General features: G+C 41.4%; 1 protein-coding gene across 6 annotated transcripts in view; it reads left to right on the top strand.

Annotated features, from left to right (window-relative positions):
• Nucleotides 1–15,568: 15,568 nt before the first annotated feature.
• LOC138854804 (double-stranded RNA-specific editase B2-like) overlaps nt 15,569–21,309 on the top strand; it is a 189,721-nt gene continuing 183,980 nt past the window's right edge. For 3 of the 6 annotated variants that reach the window (XM_070099943.1, XM_070099942.1, XM_070099941.1), the window contains exon 1: nt 15,570–15,717. In XM_070099943.1, the coding sequence (XP_069956044.1) occupies nt 15,618–15,717 (100 nt within the window). In that variant the 5' untranslated portion in view covers nt 15,570–15,617. Of the gene's footprint in view, nt 15,718–21,309 lie in introns of all 6 variants that reach the window. The other 3 variants (XM_070099944.1, XM_070099945.1, XM_070099946.1) reach the window with 3 other exon arrangements.

The following is a 21,309-nucleotide window of genomic DNA, read 5'->3' as shown; positions in this document are numbered from 1 at the left end:
TTATTCATGTCCTGGTCTTGTATTCTTTTAACATATTTATACATCCTAGTGTTTTACCGATAATGTAGTATGTGGTGTATTTTATTACATTTTAAAGCGTGAACTTCACATTATACAATGTTATAAAAGCTTGAATTTCATGGTTGTTATATTAATATTGATATTTATATATTATTGGTGTATATTCTTCTACTTATAAAGGTGTATGGGTGTATAGGAATGTAATGTTCATATCTGTTTTTAGTCTGTAATTTCATATTTTTGTGTTTTGTTGTTCATGCATCACCAACTTTTGGTAAATACTCATTAAGTTTTTGATGAGGTCAGGGTATGATCCTAAATTTTAGGATAATTAATTGCATGTTTTATAGAACGGTGAATGTAAATATTTTAAGGGGGGGGGGGAAGTGTCAGCTGTGTGTCTGCACTGGCAATAGTAATTATTTGTAAAAGGAGAGGTTTGCAGGATATGTTGTGGGTCGTGTTTCTGATTGTAATATTGGCATTATGTATAGTGTTTATTTTCTGTATTGGGATTGTGTATTAGAGGTTATTGTTAATATCCAGTATTATGCTTTTTTTTATTATACTCTTATACCTCCTTGTATTTGTTCTATGTTTTAAATAAAATATAAAAAAAAATTGGGAAACCTGGGAGAGCAACACCTGGAGCTCTCCCCGATTACCCGAGGCCATGAATATCCCATTGTAAATAAGTAATTATTCACAAAGACAGGTATGCTAACAATGAGAAGCGATAAAATCTACAGACTAGTAGAGTCTGAAGTCTGTGTGAAGGCAATGAAAAGCATATGAACAAAGGAATCAGAATGCTGTGAAGGAAAAGATTGCTGCAAAGGTTGCGAAAAAAATAAGGGGCATAATAAGGCACATAGGTGTCAATCGAGGGTTTCGTCTCCGTAATATAGTTGGAGATAGCATAAAGTGTTTCAGCGGACAAGAAAGATGCTGATACCAAGACTTCCGAGACAGGTGAGGTAGAGCAAGTGTTGATCAAGAAGACTGGATGGAACCAAAGAGGTCTGAGAGGGGAGGGGAGTATGAACCTGGAGAGATGTACTGGCGGGAACAGAAGAGGCCTGCGATGGAACAGGAGAGTGAGGGAGACTAGGGAAGAAGTTTGTAGGGAAAGAGAAGAGGGGAGGTAAACCTCCACCTTAGTGTGCGAATTAGACAAGGGGCGAGAACTAGACACCGAAAAGAATTGGGCTTAGATGGGTTCAACTTCGCAGGTGATTGGCGCGAAGGTGCAGGCGTGCGAGGCCTCGGACAAACTAGCAAGCTAAAAGATGAAGAGGTAGAGGTAGGAAGAGGCAAGGTGGTGGTTTCAAAGAGTAAAACCACAGTTAAGAGACGAGTGATCCCAAAGACATTAAATTCAAATTCAAAGTTTATTCTCTATAAGGATTACAATGCTGAGTTTACAGAATTTGGGTGTTGTGTGGTTTACACGTAATAGAATAATAATTACAGAGTTGTACTTTAGTTTATTCCAGCGCAACACATAGACAACATCAACTTCATTATGTGCGGTAGTGACTATACTCTATATGACCAAAATACTCTAGCTATATACTTGTCCAAACTTCCCACCACTACAGATATCAGTACTAGAACTCAACACACAACTCAGGATATAAATAACCACAATTTAAACCTAGAAGATGATTGATCACGTTGACCCTGATCTAAACCTCCATAATCTGACACACTCAAAACCTATTGGAAAGTAACTGCCTTTATTACACAGCATCACAAGAATGCTAAAAGTCTATCAGTACTTAACTACAACATCAGGTCCTTAAGCAAACACTATGATGACCTCCTAGCACTCCTTGAATCACTAAAGACACCCTTCTCCTGCATTATTCTTACTGAGACCTGGCTTAAGCAGGACACAATAGATATCTACCCTCTACCAGGATACACAGCAATTCACAACTGCAGACCAAACCAAGTTGGGGGTGGTATTGCAATCTATTACTCTAACCAATTATCTTGTATTAGCACCACTTGCTTTAGTGATGAATATGGGGAATACATTTTTGCTAATTTTACTGTAAAAAATCTTAAGACACCTATAACAATCGGTGCCATTTACCGGATACCTCACACAAACATCCCAAATTTCAGTGAGAAATTAAAGTCACTAATAACAAACAGACAAATGAATAAGCACCACCTTCTCTTAGCTGGAGACTTCAACAACAACCTTGGCATACTAGATGATCAGCCTGTAACTAATTTCATCAACAATATGAACAAGACACTTCTCATACCAACAATAACTAATTCTTTGCAAGTATACAGGGTCTAAAGCCAGCAACAAACAACAAAATACCTTTCATCCGTGGACTGCTTGCAGAGGCAAAGGCAATGTTCGCGGCTTTCACTGAGACCCACATAAAGGATCACTTGGACAACGAAATATGGATCCCAGGTTACAACCTATACAGATGTGACAGAGTGAACAGGCAAAAGATGGGGGAAGGGGGTTGGCCTGTACATTGCAGAGTCACTTGTTTGCACAGAACTGCTTAATGCCTCAAATGATGTAGTGGAAGTTTTAGCAGTAAAGGTCGAGAACCAAAACCTAGTCATTGTTGTAGTATACAAGCCTCCAGATGCAACATCCCAGCAATTCCAGGAACAGCTGTTAAAAATTGACCACTGTCTGGAAAATCTTCCAGCTCCTGCACCCAACATCTTGCTCCTGGGGAATTTCAACTTAAGGCACCTAAAATGGAGGAATATAGCAAATATTGTTGCAGTAATAACACCAGGAGGTAGCTCTGATGAAAACTCACACTCACACGAGCTTTTAAATCTCTGCACAAAATTCAATTTAAACCAGCAAATAATAGAGCCTACTAGACTGGAGAATACACTAGACCTCATCTTCACTAGATTAGATTTTGCCACCGAAGTGGCTAGTTTATTGTGCACCCCATATCCATCCTGTGGACGGTAGCGCGAGAGCATATGGATACACAAAAGGCCTAGGAACTAGGCCCCAAAGGGCTAACAGGAATACATATGGATTTATATCTACATATCTATAGTTCACTTATCTGTTACAAGCAAATTTAGGAAATTTGCTTAGTATATCTGGTATCTTATTTTCATTAATAAGATATCTTGACATGTCACATAGGTTATTATACTGTCTGTCTCTGTATTCCTCAATAAGTGGACAATTAAGCACATAGTGTTCAAGAGAGTGACCATATGCCTGATCACATAATTTACATTTAGTTTGATCATCATCTGTGTGTCTCCCAAACTGCCAGAAGTACTTGTAACCAAGCCTAAGCCTGGCCACTACAACATCAGTCAGTCTGTTCACATTGCAAGTTGCTCCATAAACATACTTATCTACGTTCATGTTATCATAGTGGGTTATAGATCTACTCAGGCTTCTAACTGCATTCCTATAACAATCATCTTCATTATTTACTTCTCTCCTAATATTATTCCTAATGCTAGACACAGTTATACCAAAGTTATATTCTACGTTCTCCTTCTGGATACTCTTCTTGGCTAACATATCAACTTTATCATGAAGGAGTAATCCAATGTGTGATGGGATCCACAGCAATTGTACATTAATTCCTTTGTCCCTAATTTTTGAGTATCTATACCTGGCTTCCCCAATGAGCATGTTGTTGGAGTCATTATATGAGCCAAGAGCCTTCAATGATGACATAGAATCAGTAATGATGATAGAGTCAAGCTCAGTGTCATAGGTTAGCTTTAGCGCCATTAGGATTGCAAACAATTCAGTTTGCAGTGTAGACGCCCAGTTGTTAATTCTTATGCCTAACTCAACAAATTTATTATCGTTCTTAACTAGGGAGGTGGCAACAAGAGCAGATGCAGCCCTGCCAGAAGACTCCTGTTTAGATCCATCAGTGTATATAACTTGTGATAACTTATTACTACCAGCTAGGCGAAAAATTTCTTCTTGAGCAGAAGAAATCATCTTCACTAACAATGATGATCTGATAAGAAATGTCACCATATCAAAAACAATATACTCAGATCACAACATAATTGAGGTTCAGACATGTATGCGTGGAGCCCCAGACCGACAAAATGAGACTAGTCATGAGGGAGCATTCACCAAATTCAACTTCAATAACAAAAACATAAAGTGGGACCAAGTAAACCAAGTCCTAACCGATATAAGCTGGGAAGATATACTAAGAAATACAGACCCCAACTTATGCCTAGAACAGATTAACTCGGTGGCACTCGATGTATGCACAAGGCTTATTCCTCTAAGAAAAAGGAGGAGTAGATGTAAAATAGAAAGAGACAGGCGCTCCCTTTACAGGCGACGGAAAAGAATAACAGAGCGGCTAAAAGAGGTGATGGACTGATTACATCGTTGTAGTGATACTGGTCCTGTGGGGAGCAGCAGCAGGATAATACTGCACCACCTCTAGGGGCCCTTAACAACAACAACAGTTTGGTGTGTGTCATGGGCACCAACACATGGTGTGTGATTCTCTCCTACTTTATCCATTTATCAGCGATGCAGATTACATGGTGAGTTTAAATATGTGGCCTGTAGTTATAACTTTTCTCTTGACATATGCAAGACATCACCATCCCTGTAGAAGCCATTATTAGATGTACTAGTCATTATATTTTGTTGTTGCAGAAGTACTATGAAGATTCTATGTTCAATAAAGCCTAGAGATAAGGCCTGTGTTTCTATCACAACAATCGTCTTCAAGTATCTTCTGCTTCTATCAACTTTTCTGTACTTGACTGAAGAAGCCTACTGTGTAGGCGAAACGTTTCATAATAAAGATACCTAACTGTTGCATATGTGTCTTACCTAACACCTTACAGACTTAAACAACTATAGGCCAATATCAAACTTACCATTGCTATCCAAAATCTTTGAGAAACTTGTGCACAGGAGACTATATTCATTTATAACGGCACAAAACATACTCAACCCCTCCCAATTTGGATTCAGGAAAAATAAAAGCACTAATGATGCAATCATAAAAATGCTAGATCTGCTTTACACATTTAAATTTAGATTTTGCCACCGAAGTGGCTAGTTTATTGTGCACCCCATATCCATCCTGTGGATGGTAGTGCGAGAGCATATGGATACACAAAGGCCTAGGAACTAGGCCCCAAAGGGTTAACAGGAATACATATGGATTTATATCTACATATCTATAGTTCACTTATCTGTTACAAGCAAATTTAGGAAATTTGCTTAGTATATCTGGTATCTTATTTTCATTAATAAGATATCTTGACATGTCACATAGGTTATTATACTGTCTGTCTCTGTATTCCTCAATAAGTGGACAATTAAGCACATAGTGTTCAAGAGAGTGACCATATGCCTGATCACATAATTTACATTTAGTTTGATCATCATCTGTGTGTCTCCCAAACTGCCAGAAGTACTTGTAACCAAGCCTAAGCCTGGCCACTACAACATCAGTCAGTGTTCACATTGCAAGTTGCTCCATAAACATACTTATCTACGTTCATGTTATCATAGTGGGTTATAGATCTAATCAGGGTTCTAACTGCATTCCTATAACAATCATTTTCATTATTTCTCTCCTAATATTATTCCTAACGCTAGACACAGTTATACCAAAGTTATATTCTACATTCTCCTTCTGGGTACTCTTCTTGGCTAACATATCAACTTTATCATGAAGGAGTAATCCAATGTGTGATGGGATCCATAGCAATTGTACATTAATTCCTTTGTCCCTAATTTTTGAGTATCTATACCTGGCTTCTCCAATGAGCATGTTGTTGGAGTCATTATATGAGTCAAGAGCCTTCAATGATGACATAGAATCAGTAATGATGATAGAGTCAAGCTCAGTGTCATAGGTTAGCTTTAGCGCCATTAGGATTGCAAACAATTCAGTTTGCAGTGTAGACGCCCAGTTGTTAATTCTTATGCCTAACTCAACAAATTTATTATCGTTCTTAACTAGGGAGATGGCAACAAGAGCAGATGCAGCCCTGCCAGAAGACTCCTGTTTAGATCCATCAGTGTACATAACTTGTGATAACTTATTACTACCAGCTAGGCGAGAAATTTCTTCTTGAGCAGTTGCTCTAACAAGAGATTTAAGGAAGGGATTACTAGCAATGAGCTTCTTGGGAGGGACTTGTAGGTATGTGATATTAAATGAACACATCTTCCATGGAGGGGTGAAATGCTCTTGTTGCCTACAGTGATACAGTTCATGCAGGTTATAAAACTTAATGCAATTGCACGTTTTCACAATCCATTTAGATCTGTGTGTATTTACCTCTAGACACTTGGTAAGATTCACAGTGACAGTGTCTGGTTCGTTTCTCAACATTCTAATACCGAGTACAGTGTTAATTTCAACAATCCTATCACTGATACTAGAAATACCAAGCTCCTTCCTCATGTTAAGAACTTTTGTAGATCTGGGAGAGCCAAAAATAATCCTGAGAGCTTCATTTTGCATTAACTCCAAGGGTCGGAGAGAACTTTCTCTAGCTAATATCAACATGGGAGCAGCATAATCAATTAAGGACCTAACATAGGCTATGTACATCATTCTCACGATTCTCACATTTGCACCATAGTTGGGATTGTAGCCAGCAACAGCTTTGAGAGCATTTATCCTAGCTTTACATTTCTTGTTTAGTTGTGGTATAGTGGATTTGTTAAAGGGTACATCTACACCAAGATATCTGTAAGTTTTAACGTAGCTAATGATTTCACCCTGCAAATAGATGGGTGGGGGATGTCGTTTGCTTGTTAATATCTTAGTTTTAGAGGAAGATATTATGAGGCCTAGTCGATTACAAGTTGCTTGAACTTCATTAAGAATGGTATTCATCTTCTTATGCCCTGTTGTATGGATCATGATATCATCAGCATAGCTTATAGCTATATGTTTAGGTGAGGCAGGTAGAGCATTTAGGAGAGCATTAATCAGAATATTAAATAGCATGGGACTAAGAACTCCTCCCTGCGGTGTACCTAAAGACATTTCTTTAGAATCACTTCTGAAGCCTTGGTAAAGGACAGAGGATACTCTATTTGACAGGTATCCTATTATCCAGCAGAGTAAGCTACCACCAATATTCATTTTGCCTAGTTCATGTAGTATAACGGTTCTGTTCGCAATATCAAATGCAGATTTTAGATCAAGAAAAGTGGTAAAACTAGTAGAGGTGTGTGCAGTGAGAAAGGTGGAAATACAGTTCTGCACACTTTTACCTTTCATGAACCCATAGAGGTAGGGGGAAAGTTGGTGTCTGATTCTGTAGTACAGTCTGTTAAGTATCATTCTTTCAAAAGTTTTACAAAGACAACTAGTTAAGGAGATCGGCCTAAATGTATCAGGCTGTTGGGGCTTAGGGATAGGCACAATGAGACTATTGGTCCAGGAAGTAGGAAGAACGCCCTCAATGTAACTGAGATTATACAGTGCCAACAAAGGGTTATCAGGCACGTGCCTTAGAGTTCTGAGAATATCATAGGTTATACCATCCTCTCCAGGAGCAGTTGATCGACCTTTGGTTAATGCATTATCTAATTCATACTCGGTAAAGAGGCAATCACTCTCATCAATATTTTGGCTCATAAAATTAATCAGTTTCAACATTTCTTCAGAAGTACTGTCTAAATTTTTTCTAATATGAGATGGAAGGCTTTCATGCCTGGATGTTTTGGACCAGTCATTTATGAGGTCATTTGCTTTTTCAAGAGGAAAGGGATGAGCAACATTACCAGTCTTTTTCCTGGTTATTTTATTTATACCTTTCCAAGCCAAACTCAAAGGGGTGGACCCATTTAATCCACTAACAAACTGTTCCCATTCCTGTTGCCTAAGTTCTTCCTTTCTATTCCTTGCATTTGTTAGTGCAGCTTGGAACGTTCTGAGCAGGTCTGGGGTTCTACATTCACGGTATGCTTTACCAATCCTCCTAGCTGCATGTGTTAGATTGCGCAGCTGTGGATCATTATAGTATTTACATTGGTTTTTATTGTTATTTATAGTGGAGGGTTTTTGTTTCCTATTCCTGCCCACTTGATCTGTGAGAACACTCTCAATAGTGGTAATTAAATCATCATTAAATTTTTGTGTGCCAATGGGCTCGTAATTCTTATACCATTGATCCAAGAGGTTAATAAAGTTGTCTCTGTGTTCTGGTTTGAGAATAAGTTTCCTCCTTCTGTATTTAGCTCCTTGATTGCTGGAGATGTGATCAAGATTGACAGTTGTTAGTCTTGGGAAGTGATCAGATAGAAGATCATCAACTATGACAGAGTCATGCATCGTATATGATGTATTAAATCCAAGACATTGTCTGCATCGCTCTTGGGCTGTGTAGACCCCCTTGCCTGACGCTCCTCAGTAACCTGACAGCAGTGGTACGAGGAGGTGGTGTTGTGTCTCTGTTGACACCGCTGGGAAATTACTGGTGTTGAGATGGCGGTTTGTTATCGCAGACGCGTTAACACTATTGGTATTGAACTGCTTCGAGGTGCGATTACACCTAGTTCAGCTCAAATACTCTTACCCAAGATAATCAGGGAGACATACGGCATACAAGATAGTGAATTGTATGGGGTAGCGCTGAACGGAGCGCATAGAGTATTTGTGAAACTGCTTGCTGCGACAGTTTATGAATCGGTGGTTACGCGCTTTCAAGATGTGTGTTTTGACGTTACTCCTGCTGTGCGTGTGAGACTGGTGGACGTGTCTCGATATTATACCTGGATAAAATTGAGGAATGTCCCCTTCGAGGCAAACGAAGCTGACATCAGAAACGTATTTGAGAAATATGGAACTGTGCATTCTGCCCAGCAGGGTAAGTGGATAATGGGTGCCTACACAGGTATGCCGGAAGGTACATTCAGCCTTAAGATGACGTTGCGCCAACCCATACCGTCATATGTGTATCTTCAAGATTTTAGGACACAGGTAATGGTTTTATATCCTGGACAGCGGCGTACGTGTCGCATTTGTGGAGAGTATGACCACATAGCGGCGGCATGTGAAAAGAACAGACGCGTGACCAAACCTGTGCAAGAAGACGTAGCCCCAGTCACACCTGATGAAGGTGAGCATCGTTCGTCAGAGGAAGGGCGTGGTCGTTTGTGGAGTGAGATGGTGGAACAGGCTTTTCGAAATGAGAGTGAGTCCTTCCCTCAGCTGCCTGCACCTGAGTCGTTGCCGATACCATCTACTGGATTGGTACCCCAGCATGACGTGTTGAGTATTGGTCGAGAGACGAATGTCGGTGAGGATTTAGACGAAGTCTTAAGGACCTTGTCACCGCAAGTGGTGGAAGCTCCGTCTTCGGAAGACGTAGCTGGAGACTTTCTGAGTCCGGATTGTCAACAATACGAGACTCCGCAGAAGGACGACGAGACTGGGACATCGGGAGACTTCATACCTCATTGTGAGGTGGATGTTGAGGTACACCGTGAGGCTTCCTCGGATCTTGACATGGAGGATGAGAACGTTACCAGGAAACGGGCAGCTACGTCAGATTCGGATGACGTACTGACGCCGGCACAGAGGACTGGGAAAAAAACTGAGAGGATGGGTGAGGGGAGGGGTGGGGAGGGGGGGGGTCATGAGGGACGCCATCGCAAGAAGGGAGGCGAATGGGAAGGTACTGTAAAGAAGACACATAGACGTAACAAATCAAGTGGTGAACCACGGGAGGAGAAGAGGAAAGGGTGGAAAATATAACAGGCCTTAGGTGTATGACTGCTAATGTTAACGGTTTGTGTACTAGATTAAAGAGAGATTGGTTGAGTAGTTTTCTTAGCAAACATAGAATTGATGTTCTCTTCCTTCAAGAACACAATTTCAAAGAAGGAGAAGTGTTGCAGGTTGCAGGTTATACAGTACTGACCCTGCCAACTAGTCGTTTGAAAGGTGGTGTGGGTCTTTTAATAAAAGAGACGAGCCCGTTTGTGTTGCAGAGATGTGAGGGGGGTGGGGGGAGGGTGTTGCGAGTGGATGGGACTTGGATGGGAAAGCGTGTATCCTTGGTAAGTGTCTATGCCCCTGCGGAGAATGACACGAAGGTTCGAACGGATTTTGTGTGTGAGGACCTTGTTTATTTTTTGCGTGGTCTTCCGGAAGTAGCGATAGTGGGGGGTGACTGGAACTGTGTCATAAGGGCGGCTGACGTCGAACCCAAAGGGGCTGGGCATGTGTCTGCACCTCTCAGAGATTTGTTGAGGGATGTTAAGTTAAGAGATGTGTTTGGGGGAGGGGTGTGGGAAACAGAACATACTTTTATCAGAAGGGGATATGCTGCAAGGTTAGACAGAGTGTATATTTCGCAGGGAGTAGTTGTAAAGTCTTTTAATACGGTGGAGACGGTCTTGTCAGATCATAGGGCAGTTGTAGTGGAGGTAGGGTGGGAGGAAATGGCCGAAATTTATAGGAATTATTGGAAATTAAATATTAGTGTGTTAAGTGATGAGGAAGGGTTGGAGGGTTTTTCTATGCTGTGGAATGAGCTTTCAAGGGAAGCTCAGGAGGTGGAAGACATTGTAACGTGGTGGGACTCGGTGGCAAAGGAAAGGATAAAGTCCTTTTATGTGAGGGAGGGTAGGCGTATAAACACTTTAAAATATGGGCTAGCGAATTATTTAGAGGATCGATTACGAAGTTGTTATGGGCAGGGATCGGTTAGTGGTGTTTACCCCATGGACGAGATTGTAGACATAAAAGAGAGCTTGCGAACGTTGCATAATGAGCGGTTTCAAGCGGTGAGGGTGCAAGCAGGATTAGAAGAAGTTTTGTGGGGAGATAGGCCATCCGCGTGTGTGTTGAGACAACAAAAGCAAAAGCAGGCGCTCACGGCAATCCCGAGCTTGGAGGTAAACGAGACGATGGGAATCCATAGAGCAGGTCAAGTGATACGAAACACAAAAGCTATGAGTGCATATGCGGATACATGGTATAAAAAACACTGGACTAGTAGTGGCGTGGATGAAGTGGAATTAAGTAAGGTGTGCACGTATGCTGAGTGCATTTTGGGTCACAGTGATAGGAAGGCATTGGGTGGGGTTATTACTGAGGAGGAAATTGAAATTGCTTTACACGGAATGAGGAAGGGTAAGTCCCCGGGTATTGATGGTTTACCGGTGGAATTTTATTTGCAGCATTGGGAGTTGATTGGGAAGTTCATGATAAGATTATTAAATTGTATGAAGGAGAAGGGTACGTTAGGGGATAAGCAGAATACGGCAGTTGTGGTGTTGGTCCCGAAAGGCAAAGGGCAGCCAAACCTTGGGAAGTATAGGGCGATATCGTTGCTCTGTGCAGACTATAAGGTTTTCGCAAAAATTTTGGGTAATAGGGTAAAATGCGTGGTGGGGAGGGTCGTTTCGCCATCGCAGTATGGGTTGCCGGGCAGGTCGATGTTAGAAGGTCACGGGCTTATAAGAAGTTTTGTGGAGTCAAAGGGGGGAGGGGAGGGGGCGGCTTTACTGGCCTTGGACTGGCGAGCCGCCTATGATAGAGTGGAAAGAGGTGCACTGCAGAGTATTCTTCGGAGACAGGGTTATGGAGAAGAAATAGTTGGGTGGGTAAACACTCTGTATAAGGGGGCAAGGATGAGGGTACAAATAAATGGGTGTATGGGGACGGACTTTGAGATGGGTAGAGGTTTAAGACAAGGGTGCCCTATGTCACAGATCTTATTTGCATGTTTTCAGGATCCCTTTTACAGGATGGTTGAGAGCACAGTTAGTTCCCGGGGTGGGGGTGGGGTAGGGGAAGGGGTTTGTTGGCCGGCATTAATAGGTTATGTGGATGATACGACTGTTTTGGTGTGTGAACGAATGTCTATGAAAGGGTTGGAAGATGTTGTGCGTGTGTTTGAACGTGCCACGGGTATGAAGGTAAATAGTGAAAAGTCGATGATCATGGGGTTGGGTACCTGGAAAGGGGGTGGAATGGAGAGCTGTAACGTGGTTAACACAACTGCGATGTCATTAAAGATTTGCGGTATTATTTATAGAGACGATTTGGATGTGGCGCGGGAGGAAAATTCAGTAAGGACGTTGGAAAAGGTCATTGGTCGTCTGGGTGTTTTGAGGCCCCAACATCTCACTCTGGCCCAACGTGTGATTGTTGTTAACGTTTTATTGTATAGTAAGGTGTGGCACGTTGCGGCTGTATTCCCAATTACAGGAACAGCGATCAATGGAATATTGAGAAGAGTATTTACCTTTCTGTGGGGATCGAGGTGTGATTGGTTAAAACGTGAGGTTGTTATGTTACCTGTACGTCGAGGAGGTTTAGGATTGTTGGACTTAAAGCGTAGGGTGAAATGTGTTTTTCTAAAGTGGGAGGTTTGGCGTGTGGGTGTGATGGCGGGAAATATAGACCAAGTATATACGAGGGTGAAAAAGTGGTATAGGGGAATGGAGTTAAGGGAATGTGAGATTGTACTACGAGCTTTGTTGATGGTAAAGGAACGGAGGAACATTCGCATAAGGGTTTTAAGTAGGTTACTAGGGGGCACGTGCGCAGCTCCAGTAGAAGGTTTGTTCCCCATGTACTCGTGGGAAAATATATGGCTCCGATTTAGCAAGTTGAAATTACGGCCTAGGGTGCGTGAAGTCATGTTTCGTTTTTTACATGGTATATTGCCGTCAGGGGCAATACTACGATCCAGAAGAGTCGTGGTGGGAGGCGGGTGTGGGTTTTGTGGTGGGGAAGACACGGCTTTTCACGTTGTCTATTTTTGCGAAGGTTTAGAAGATGTCAGGAGTTGGTTGGGTAGGGTGGTACAGAGGGTGGGAGGCAGAGGAGTGCAGGTCCTGCGTGCGTTAAGTCTCGACATCGGTGGATTAGACCAGGACGTTGAACGGGCTTTAGATTATATTATCGTGGATTACATTTATATTTCGTGGGTAATGCGGGGAAAAGGGGTCAGTGAGGTAAGAAGGCGTGTCCTTGCAATAACGTTTTATCGTACAATGTGTAGGAATAGGGAATTGTATGGGAGGAGGTGGGATAAGGGTTTTTCGGACGGTTATAAAAGGCTCACTCTTGAAACCCTTGTGAATCTGTGATAAATATACGGGCATGCCGAATAAGTTGTCGTGTAGGTCAGTGGGCAATAGCTGGCTCGTCTCTTGGGGGGAAGGATGTGAGTTGCGTGAATATGAGTTTGGGCATGAATGTTTTTTAGTTGTTATGGATGTGTGGTTGTAGATTCAGGGATTAGGGTTACTTTTTGTACCTTTTGTGTACAAAATGACTGGGGTGCCTTTATATATTTGTTATATTTTTGATGCTTCCTTTGTGTAAAGACTCGTTGTATTCTTGAGTCACTAGTTTTCTTAGTTTTGTTTTTGACTGTGTTATGGAGGTTCAGATATTTGGGCATATGAACGTGCATATATATGTGTATATGTATATGTGTGTATGTGTATGTGTGTGTATGTATATATGTATGTATATGTGTATATATGTGTATATATATATGTATATATATATATATATATATATATATATATATGTATATATATATATATATATATATGTATATATATATATATATATGCATATGTATGTATATGTATGTGTATATATGCATGTTTTATCCCTTCCCTGTTACTGTTCAATTAGTCTGTGAGTCACCAAAGTATTAAAGGGATATAATACGTGTACATTACCCTGAGTTATCCAATTGTATCCTATAAATATGTAGCAACATTATGATTTTTGTTTGTGATTCAAACGTAGTTCTTAGGTATCAAGATTGAACACTTATGGAATGGATGGAAATTGCTGATGATTAATATGATCGTCAATTTATATAATATTTATTATGTTAATGAATTTGTGTTAGAGTAAATCATTGAATTTGTGTCTAAGTTGGAATTTCTATAAACAATTTTATATTTTGTATGCAAATTACATAAACTATTGTTTAAACATCAATGTAACATGTTTGTATGATGTGCATGTGGGTTATAATGGGTTAAGTGGTGTTTCCACCAGTGTTATATTTGTTACGCAGTTATATCTTTTGGTATTGTGTGTGTTTAGTGAAACGTACGTATGCATTTTATGGTGTGTTTGTCGTATATATCTATACGTATTAGTTAAAGATTGGTATTTATGGTGTGTACCTCGTTGTACTCTATGGATTATGTATGGTGATGCTATTTAATTTTTAAGCAGCCTTGTATTTATGATGTTTTAAATAAAATATAAAAAAAAAAAAAATCCAAGACACAGATCTAGTATGCCACCATATATGTGAGTAGGCTCAGTAGTGCCCACAATTCGAACATTATCATGCTCATTTAGCAATCTCACTAGTTTAGTTCCATTGGTGTTTGTTATAGACCCACCAATATTCTTATGTCTGGCATTAAAATCTCCAAGAATGATGGTAGGTTCACTATTGATGCGATCTGGTAAAGCATCAGGTCGAAGCTGGTTCGCTGGGGCATAGAGATTAAAAATGTTTATGGAAAAATCGCCTGCATATACTTTGACACCATGATACTGCATGTTAACTCGACTCTGCAAGGAAAGGAGTGAATGTGGCAAGCTCTTTCTGACATACATCACACAACAATTGGTTGACCTTAGGTTATAAGCTGCATATCCAGGCAAGTTTGGTGGAGGTGCTCCATCTTTCAATCTACATTCCTGCAAACAGATGACATCAATATTCTTGGTTGCACTAATATGATGTAAGTCAGGCAACCGCTTCCTGATGGAAGCAATGTTCCATGAAAAGATTTGTAATGTGTCCATTGTAGTGAGTTATTACAATCTCTTGCTCATAAGATGGTAAAACTATTATGCTTTGACTACAGTTTGCAGATACTTAAGAGCAAATAGCATAGTTTGTACGTCTTTATCTTCAGGACCTTTATTTTTAAGCATTTTTCGGCATTTTGGCAGCCAGTTATAAGGCAAGTCTTGAAGGCAAGAGTTATGGGCTTCTTTCTCACAAATTGCTGGAAGCTGAACGGAGATTGCTGCACTTTTGACATCATCACCATACTCAAGAGCATCATCCTGATTACATATATTTATTAAACTTGTCAGGATCTGTTCAAGATGCTCAATTTTTTTCTGGAAAGTTGTTCAATACCCCGGACAAAAGGAAGAACAAAATATTTTTTTTTACGTTACGTATATTTAACCTCGGGTTAACCATTAAAATTAAACAATAACTTGGTACCAGTTTAGGTATCATCTTGGGCTAAGGGACGTTAGGACTACGATAGAAGTAAGTCATTCTGACCGATGTTTCAGTATTATCATGGGTTACTAATTATCCGGTTAATAATGAGAATAAAAATCTGCAATAACTCAAGATAATCTAGTTTGATTAGTTTATGTTAAATTTATTGATTCGAGTATTTCTCGTTTTCTTAGATATCAGAAGCACCAACATCACGGATGAAGCCAGTTCTAAATACACTAGCAAATACCAAGTCATATTCAATGTTAGATAAACCGAATAAGCAGTTTTAATTATATTTTAAGTTGGATTACTTACATTTTAATATAGGCTTGGAGAAGTATAATAAAGTGATGATATGAATGTGGGAAGCCGGAAGTTATAGTGTCAGTCCTGGGTCATCACCGCCGCCGCAGCTTCCAGCAGCAGACGACATTGTCACCAGCGTGATGAGAGGCAGAGGTCAGTTATTACTCAGTTTTTAGCACGATACAACCTTCTCTTCCATTGTATTTCATGATCATAATCATTCGTGGTGTTGGCTCGCGCGGCTTGACTACATTTTGTGTCATTATTTCATTGTTATGATATTTAAGGCGTGGAGAGTAGTGTGGTGGAGGCGGCCATTGTCAGTCTGGCCTCACTGCTGATGATGTTTCAACAAATATTTATCCCCTCAAGAAAGGTTCCTTGGTGCCGCTGAGGGGCTCTTCATCCAAGGAACTGGGGTCTCTGCCCTTCCTTTAAACAAGCTTGAGTGCCTTCCATTTCCCAGGCGCTACCCCTCCCCCCCTCAAGGAAGGTTCCTTGATGCGGTGATCTTGATTTGGAAAGTAAAAGGACACAAGTGCAACTAATGTGACATTTATTGTGGCAACGTTTCGCTCTCCAGGAGCTTTATCAAGCCATTACAAACAATACATGGACACAGAGGGTATATAAAGGCTCAGAGTGAGGTGAATACTAGTGAGGTACCATTTCGATGTTCACTAGTGGTAGTAGTAGTAGTAGTAGTGGTAGTGACAAAAGCAATTACTACTACTACTACCACTAGTGAACATCGAAATGGTACCTCACTAGTATTCACCTCACTCTGAGCCTTTATATACCCTCTGTGTCCATGTATTGTTTGTAATGGCTTGATAAAGCTCCTGGAGAGCGAAACGTTGCCACAATAAATGTCACATTAGTTGCACTTGTGTCCTTTTACTTTACATATTGTCGGTAATTCTACCAACTTTATTACGATCTTGATTTGGGAATTGGATCTGTGCTCCAGTTCCCTGGATTAAGCCTGAATACCTTCCACATCCCCCCCCCCTCACAGGCGCTGTATAATCCTACGGGTTTAGCGCTTCCCCCTTGATAATAAAATCTGTTCTACCTGGTCTAATCATAATATCTATATTTCTAGCAGTACATGTACAAGGTACAGTCCTAGCTGACATCAACGACATATTACCGTATACAAAGTCACTTGTTATGCTCAGCATTTCTGGCAGATTTGGTCAGTTTTGTCCCAGGATGCGACCCACACCAGTCCACTAACACCCAGGTACCTATTTTACTGATGGATGAACATAGACAACCGGTGTAAGGAAACACGCCCAGTTGTTAGGTAAGACACATATGCAACAGTTAGGTATCTTTATTATGAAACGTTTCGCCTACACAGTAGGCTTCTTCAGTCGAGTACATAAAAGTTGATAGAAGCAGAAGATACTTGAAGACGATGTAATCAGTCCATCACCCTTAAAGTTTTGAGGTGGTCAGTCCCTCAGTCTGGAGAAGAGCATTGTTCCATAGTATGAAACAATATGGAGATGAAGTGACAGGATGGAGCTTATATAGCGCCAAGAGGTGAGACGTAGGCCACTAGGAGAGGTAAGAACTCAGATGTTGAGAGGTCAGGTCCCTCTCAAATCCAGCCGCTCTCACTAGTGGAAGTTGTCGAAGTTGATTGCAGGTCTGTACCAAGATACCCTTGTGTTGCAGTGTCTGACAGATTGAACATTAAAATGGTATAAAATACCGACAGGTTGTTAGGTAAGACACATATGCAACAGTTAGGTATCTTTATTATGAAACGTTTCACCTACACAGTAGGCTTCTTCTGCTTCTATCAACTTTTATGTACTCGACTGAAGAAGCCTACTGTGTAGGCGAAACGTTTCATATTTTATAGAAAGCCACTTGTTATGCTGGGCATTTCCTGAAAATGGGGTTAGTTTTGTCCCGGGATGCGACCCACACCAGTCCACTAACATCCAGATGCCCATTTTAAACTGATGGGTGAAGAGGGACAGCAGGTATCTTATGGAAGAACGTCCTAATGTATTCTAGCCGTACCCGAGATTCCAACCCCGGCCCTCAGTGTGTGAGGTGAATGCGTTAGCGATCGATCTTTGTACTTAATTTTTTTGGGGTGGAAATCTTGTCTGCCTTGCAACAACAGTCTTTTGTACAAGAATGAAGTATTTTGGAAATAAGTGGAGCAGCGAGTACAAGTGTTATAATGCATATGTATATAAGTACAAGAGCTTTAGAAGAGTATTATAAATCGTATATCATGTACCTAGATAAACGAGAACACTTGAGCTTTGGAAGGATACTGCTGTTTGTGCTTCACGTACCTGTGTACACGAAAGTGCAAGAGCTTTTGAAGAGTATTAGTTCCGTCTCTCCTCCCTATGTACACTAGTGTTACATGTACCTAGGTACATGATACCTTGCTTGTTTATTTAGGTCAGTAACATAGAAAGGTATCGCAGTATATATTCATACTCATGTTTTGTAGCTTCCTTAAAGACTAATATAAGAGAGAGCTATATTAGTGAGTCAGGTTAACAGATTAACTATAAGCTTTGTATACCTCAGCTTCCTTAAATCTGCAAGACGTCAAGGATATAGGAGGAGTCAAGAACTTCTAGGAAAACTTCAGAAGCGAGAAACAGCGTAGGAGACAGCAGTAGGAAGGGCAGTAGGGACGCCAGACACACACAACAAGCAGGAACAACACACACCGACACTAACAAGTTCCTCACCTCTGAGAGACAATAACCAATCATAACTCTCTGACCGCGGGTTCAATCCTGCCAGTGGTATGGTTTAACCAATCATAACCTTGTGGTATTCAGGCTGAACCAATTATAATCCAGGAATACCTAACGAGACAAGCTGAGAACACAGACCTAGCAAACCACAATTAGGTGGTACGATTAGGTACTCACACACACACACACACACACACACACACACACACACACACACACACACACACACACACACACACACACACAGTTGGAAGCTGAAGACACAGATGAATCACAGGGATGTTAGGAAGTATTTCTTCAGCCACAGAGTAGTCAGTAAGTGGAATAGTTTGGGAAGCGATGTAGTGGAGGCAGGATCCATACATAGCTTTAAGCAGAGGTATGATAAAGCTCACGGCTCAGGGAGAGTGACCTAGTAGCGATCAGTGAAGAGGCGGGGCCAGGAGCTCGGACTCGACCCCCGCAACCTCAACTAGGTGAGTAGGTGAGCACACACACACACACACACACACACACACACATACACATACACACACACACACACACACACACACACACACACACACACACACACACACACACACACACACACACACACACACACACACACACGAGTCAAAAAAGCATCACTGGACATCATAGCTCTCACAGAAACCAAGCTTACAGGTATGATAACAGATGCCATCTTTCCAACGGGATACCAAATCCTGAGGAAAGACAGAGGGAACAGGGGGGGTGGTTTTTAGTTAGTTTAATATGTTTATTATGCACCCCATACCCATCCTGTGGGCGGTAGTCAAAAGATTACAGAGGTACATAATTGGTCCAGGGACTGGACTCCAAAGTTTTGATAGCTGAGCAAGTTACAGAGGTAATGAACTCACAATTTACAAAGGTAATGAACTCACAATTTACAAAGGTAATGAACTCACAATTTACAAAGGTAATGAACTCACAATTTACAAAGGTAATGAACTCACAATTTACAAAGGTAATGAACTCCAGGTAAGTCTTGTCACAATCATGACAAGTTACAAAGGTATTTACAGATTACAGAGGTACGTAATGGGTCCAGGGACTGGGCCCCCAAAGTTTTGATAGCTGAACTAGGTACAAAGGTAATGAGCTCACAAGTTACAAAGGTAATGAATTCTGTAGAATGGTTACTTACGTTTATACTTTGGCTACAATCATGAACAAATTATAGAGTAATGAGCAATTCACACTTCCACACCCGGTCACAACTGTAATGAGTTATTGGTGCAAATATTGATTGTTGAGTCACACACACCACACACACACACACACACACACACACACACACGTGGCGTTGCTGATCAAAAATCGCTGGAATTTTGATGAGCTGGAGAGAGGAGACAGCGGAGAAGAAAGTGATTACATAGTGGGAACACTTCACTCTGGAGGTCCCAAGGTGGTAATAGCAGTGATGTATAACCCACCACAGAACAGCAGGAGGCCAAGGCAAGAGTACGACGAGAGCAATAGAGCGATGGTTGACACACTGGCTAGAGTGGCCAGAAGAGCTCATGCATGCAGGGCAAAGCTCCTGATCATGGGTGACTTTAACCACAAGGAGATCGATTGGGAGAACTTGGACCCACATGGGGGCCAAGATACATGGAGGGCTAAGATGATGGAGGTGGTACTGGAAAACTTCATGTGCCAACACGTAAGGGACACTACAAGAGAGAGGAGAGGATGAACCAGCAAGGCTGGACTTAGTATTCACCTTGAGTAGTGCAGATATCGAGGACATCACATATGAAAGACCCCTTGGGACCAGTGACCATGTGGTTTTAAGCTTCGAATACACAGTAGAGCTACAAGTGGAGGGAGAAGCAGGAAGGCCAGGACGAATGAAGCCAAACTACAAGAAAGGGGACTACACAGGAATGAGGAACTACCTGAACGGGGTTCAGTGGGACAGAGAACTGGCAGGGAAGCCAGTTAATGAGATGATGGAATATGTAGCAACAAAATGCAAGGAGGCTGAGGAGAGGTTTGTACCCAAGGGTAACAGGATTAATGAAAAAGCCAGGATGAGCCCATGGTTTACCCAAAGGTGCAGGGAGGCAAAAACCAAGTGTGCTAGGGAATGGAAGAAATATAGAAGGCAAAGGACCCAGGAGAATAAGGAGAACAGTCGTAGAGCCAGAAACGAATATGCACAGATAAGAAGGGAGGCCCAAAGACAATATGAAAATGACATAGCAGCGAAAGCCAAATCTGACCCGAAACTGTTGTACAGCCACATCAGGAGGAAAACAACAGTCAAGGACCAGGTAATCAGGCTAAGGAAGGAAGGAGGAGAGACAACAAGAAATGACCGTGAAGTATGTGAAGAACTCAACAAGAGATTCAAAGAAGTGTTCACAGAGGAGACAGAAGGGACTCCAGAAAGACGGAGAGGTGGGGCACACCACCAAGTGCTGGACACAGTGCACACAACCGAGGAAGAAGTGAAGAGGCTTCTGAGTGAGCTAGATACCTCAAAGGCAATGGGGCCAGATAACATCTCCCCATGGGTATTGAGAGAGGGAGCAGAGGCGCTATGTGTACCCCTAACAACAATATTCAATACATCTATCGAAACAGGGAGATTGCCTGAGGCATGGAAGACAGCAAATGTAGTCCCAATCTTTAAAAAAGGAGACAGACATGAAGCATTAAACTACAGACCAGTGTCACTGACATGTATAGTATGCAAAATCATGGAGAAGATTATCAGGAGAAGAGTGGTGGAACACCTAGAAAGGAATGATCTCATCAACAGCAGCCAACATGGTTTCAGGGACGGGAAATCCTGTGTCACAAACCTACTGGAGTTCTATGACAGGGTGACAGCAGTAAGACAAGAGAGAGAGGGGTGGGTGGATTGCATTTTCTTGGACTGCAAGAAGGCGTTTGACACAGTTCCACACAAGAGATTGGTGCAAAAACTGGAGGACCAAGCAGGGATAACAGGGAAGGCACTTCAATG

Source organism: Cherax quadricarinatus, chromosome 70 (assembly GCF_038502225.1).
Source record: "Cherax quadricarinatus isolate ZL_2023a chromosome 70, ASM3850222v1, whole genome shotgun sequence".
NCBI lineage: Eukaryota > Metazoa > Arthropoda > Malacostraca > Decapoda > Parastacidae > Cherax > Cherax quadricarinatus.
Note: the sequence above shows the minus strand (reverse complement) of the source record. Positions and strands in the feature narration are given on the sequence as shown.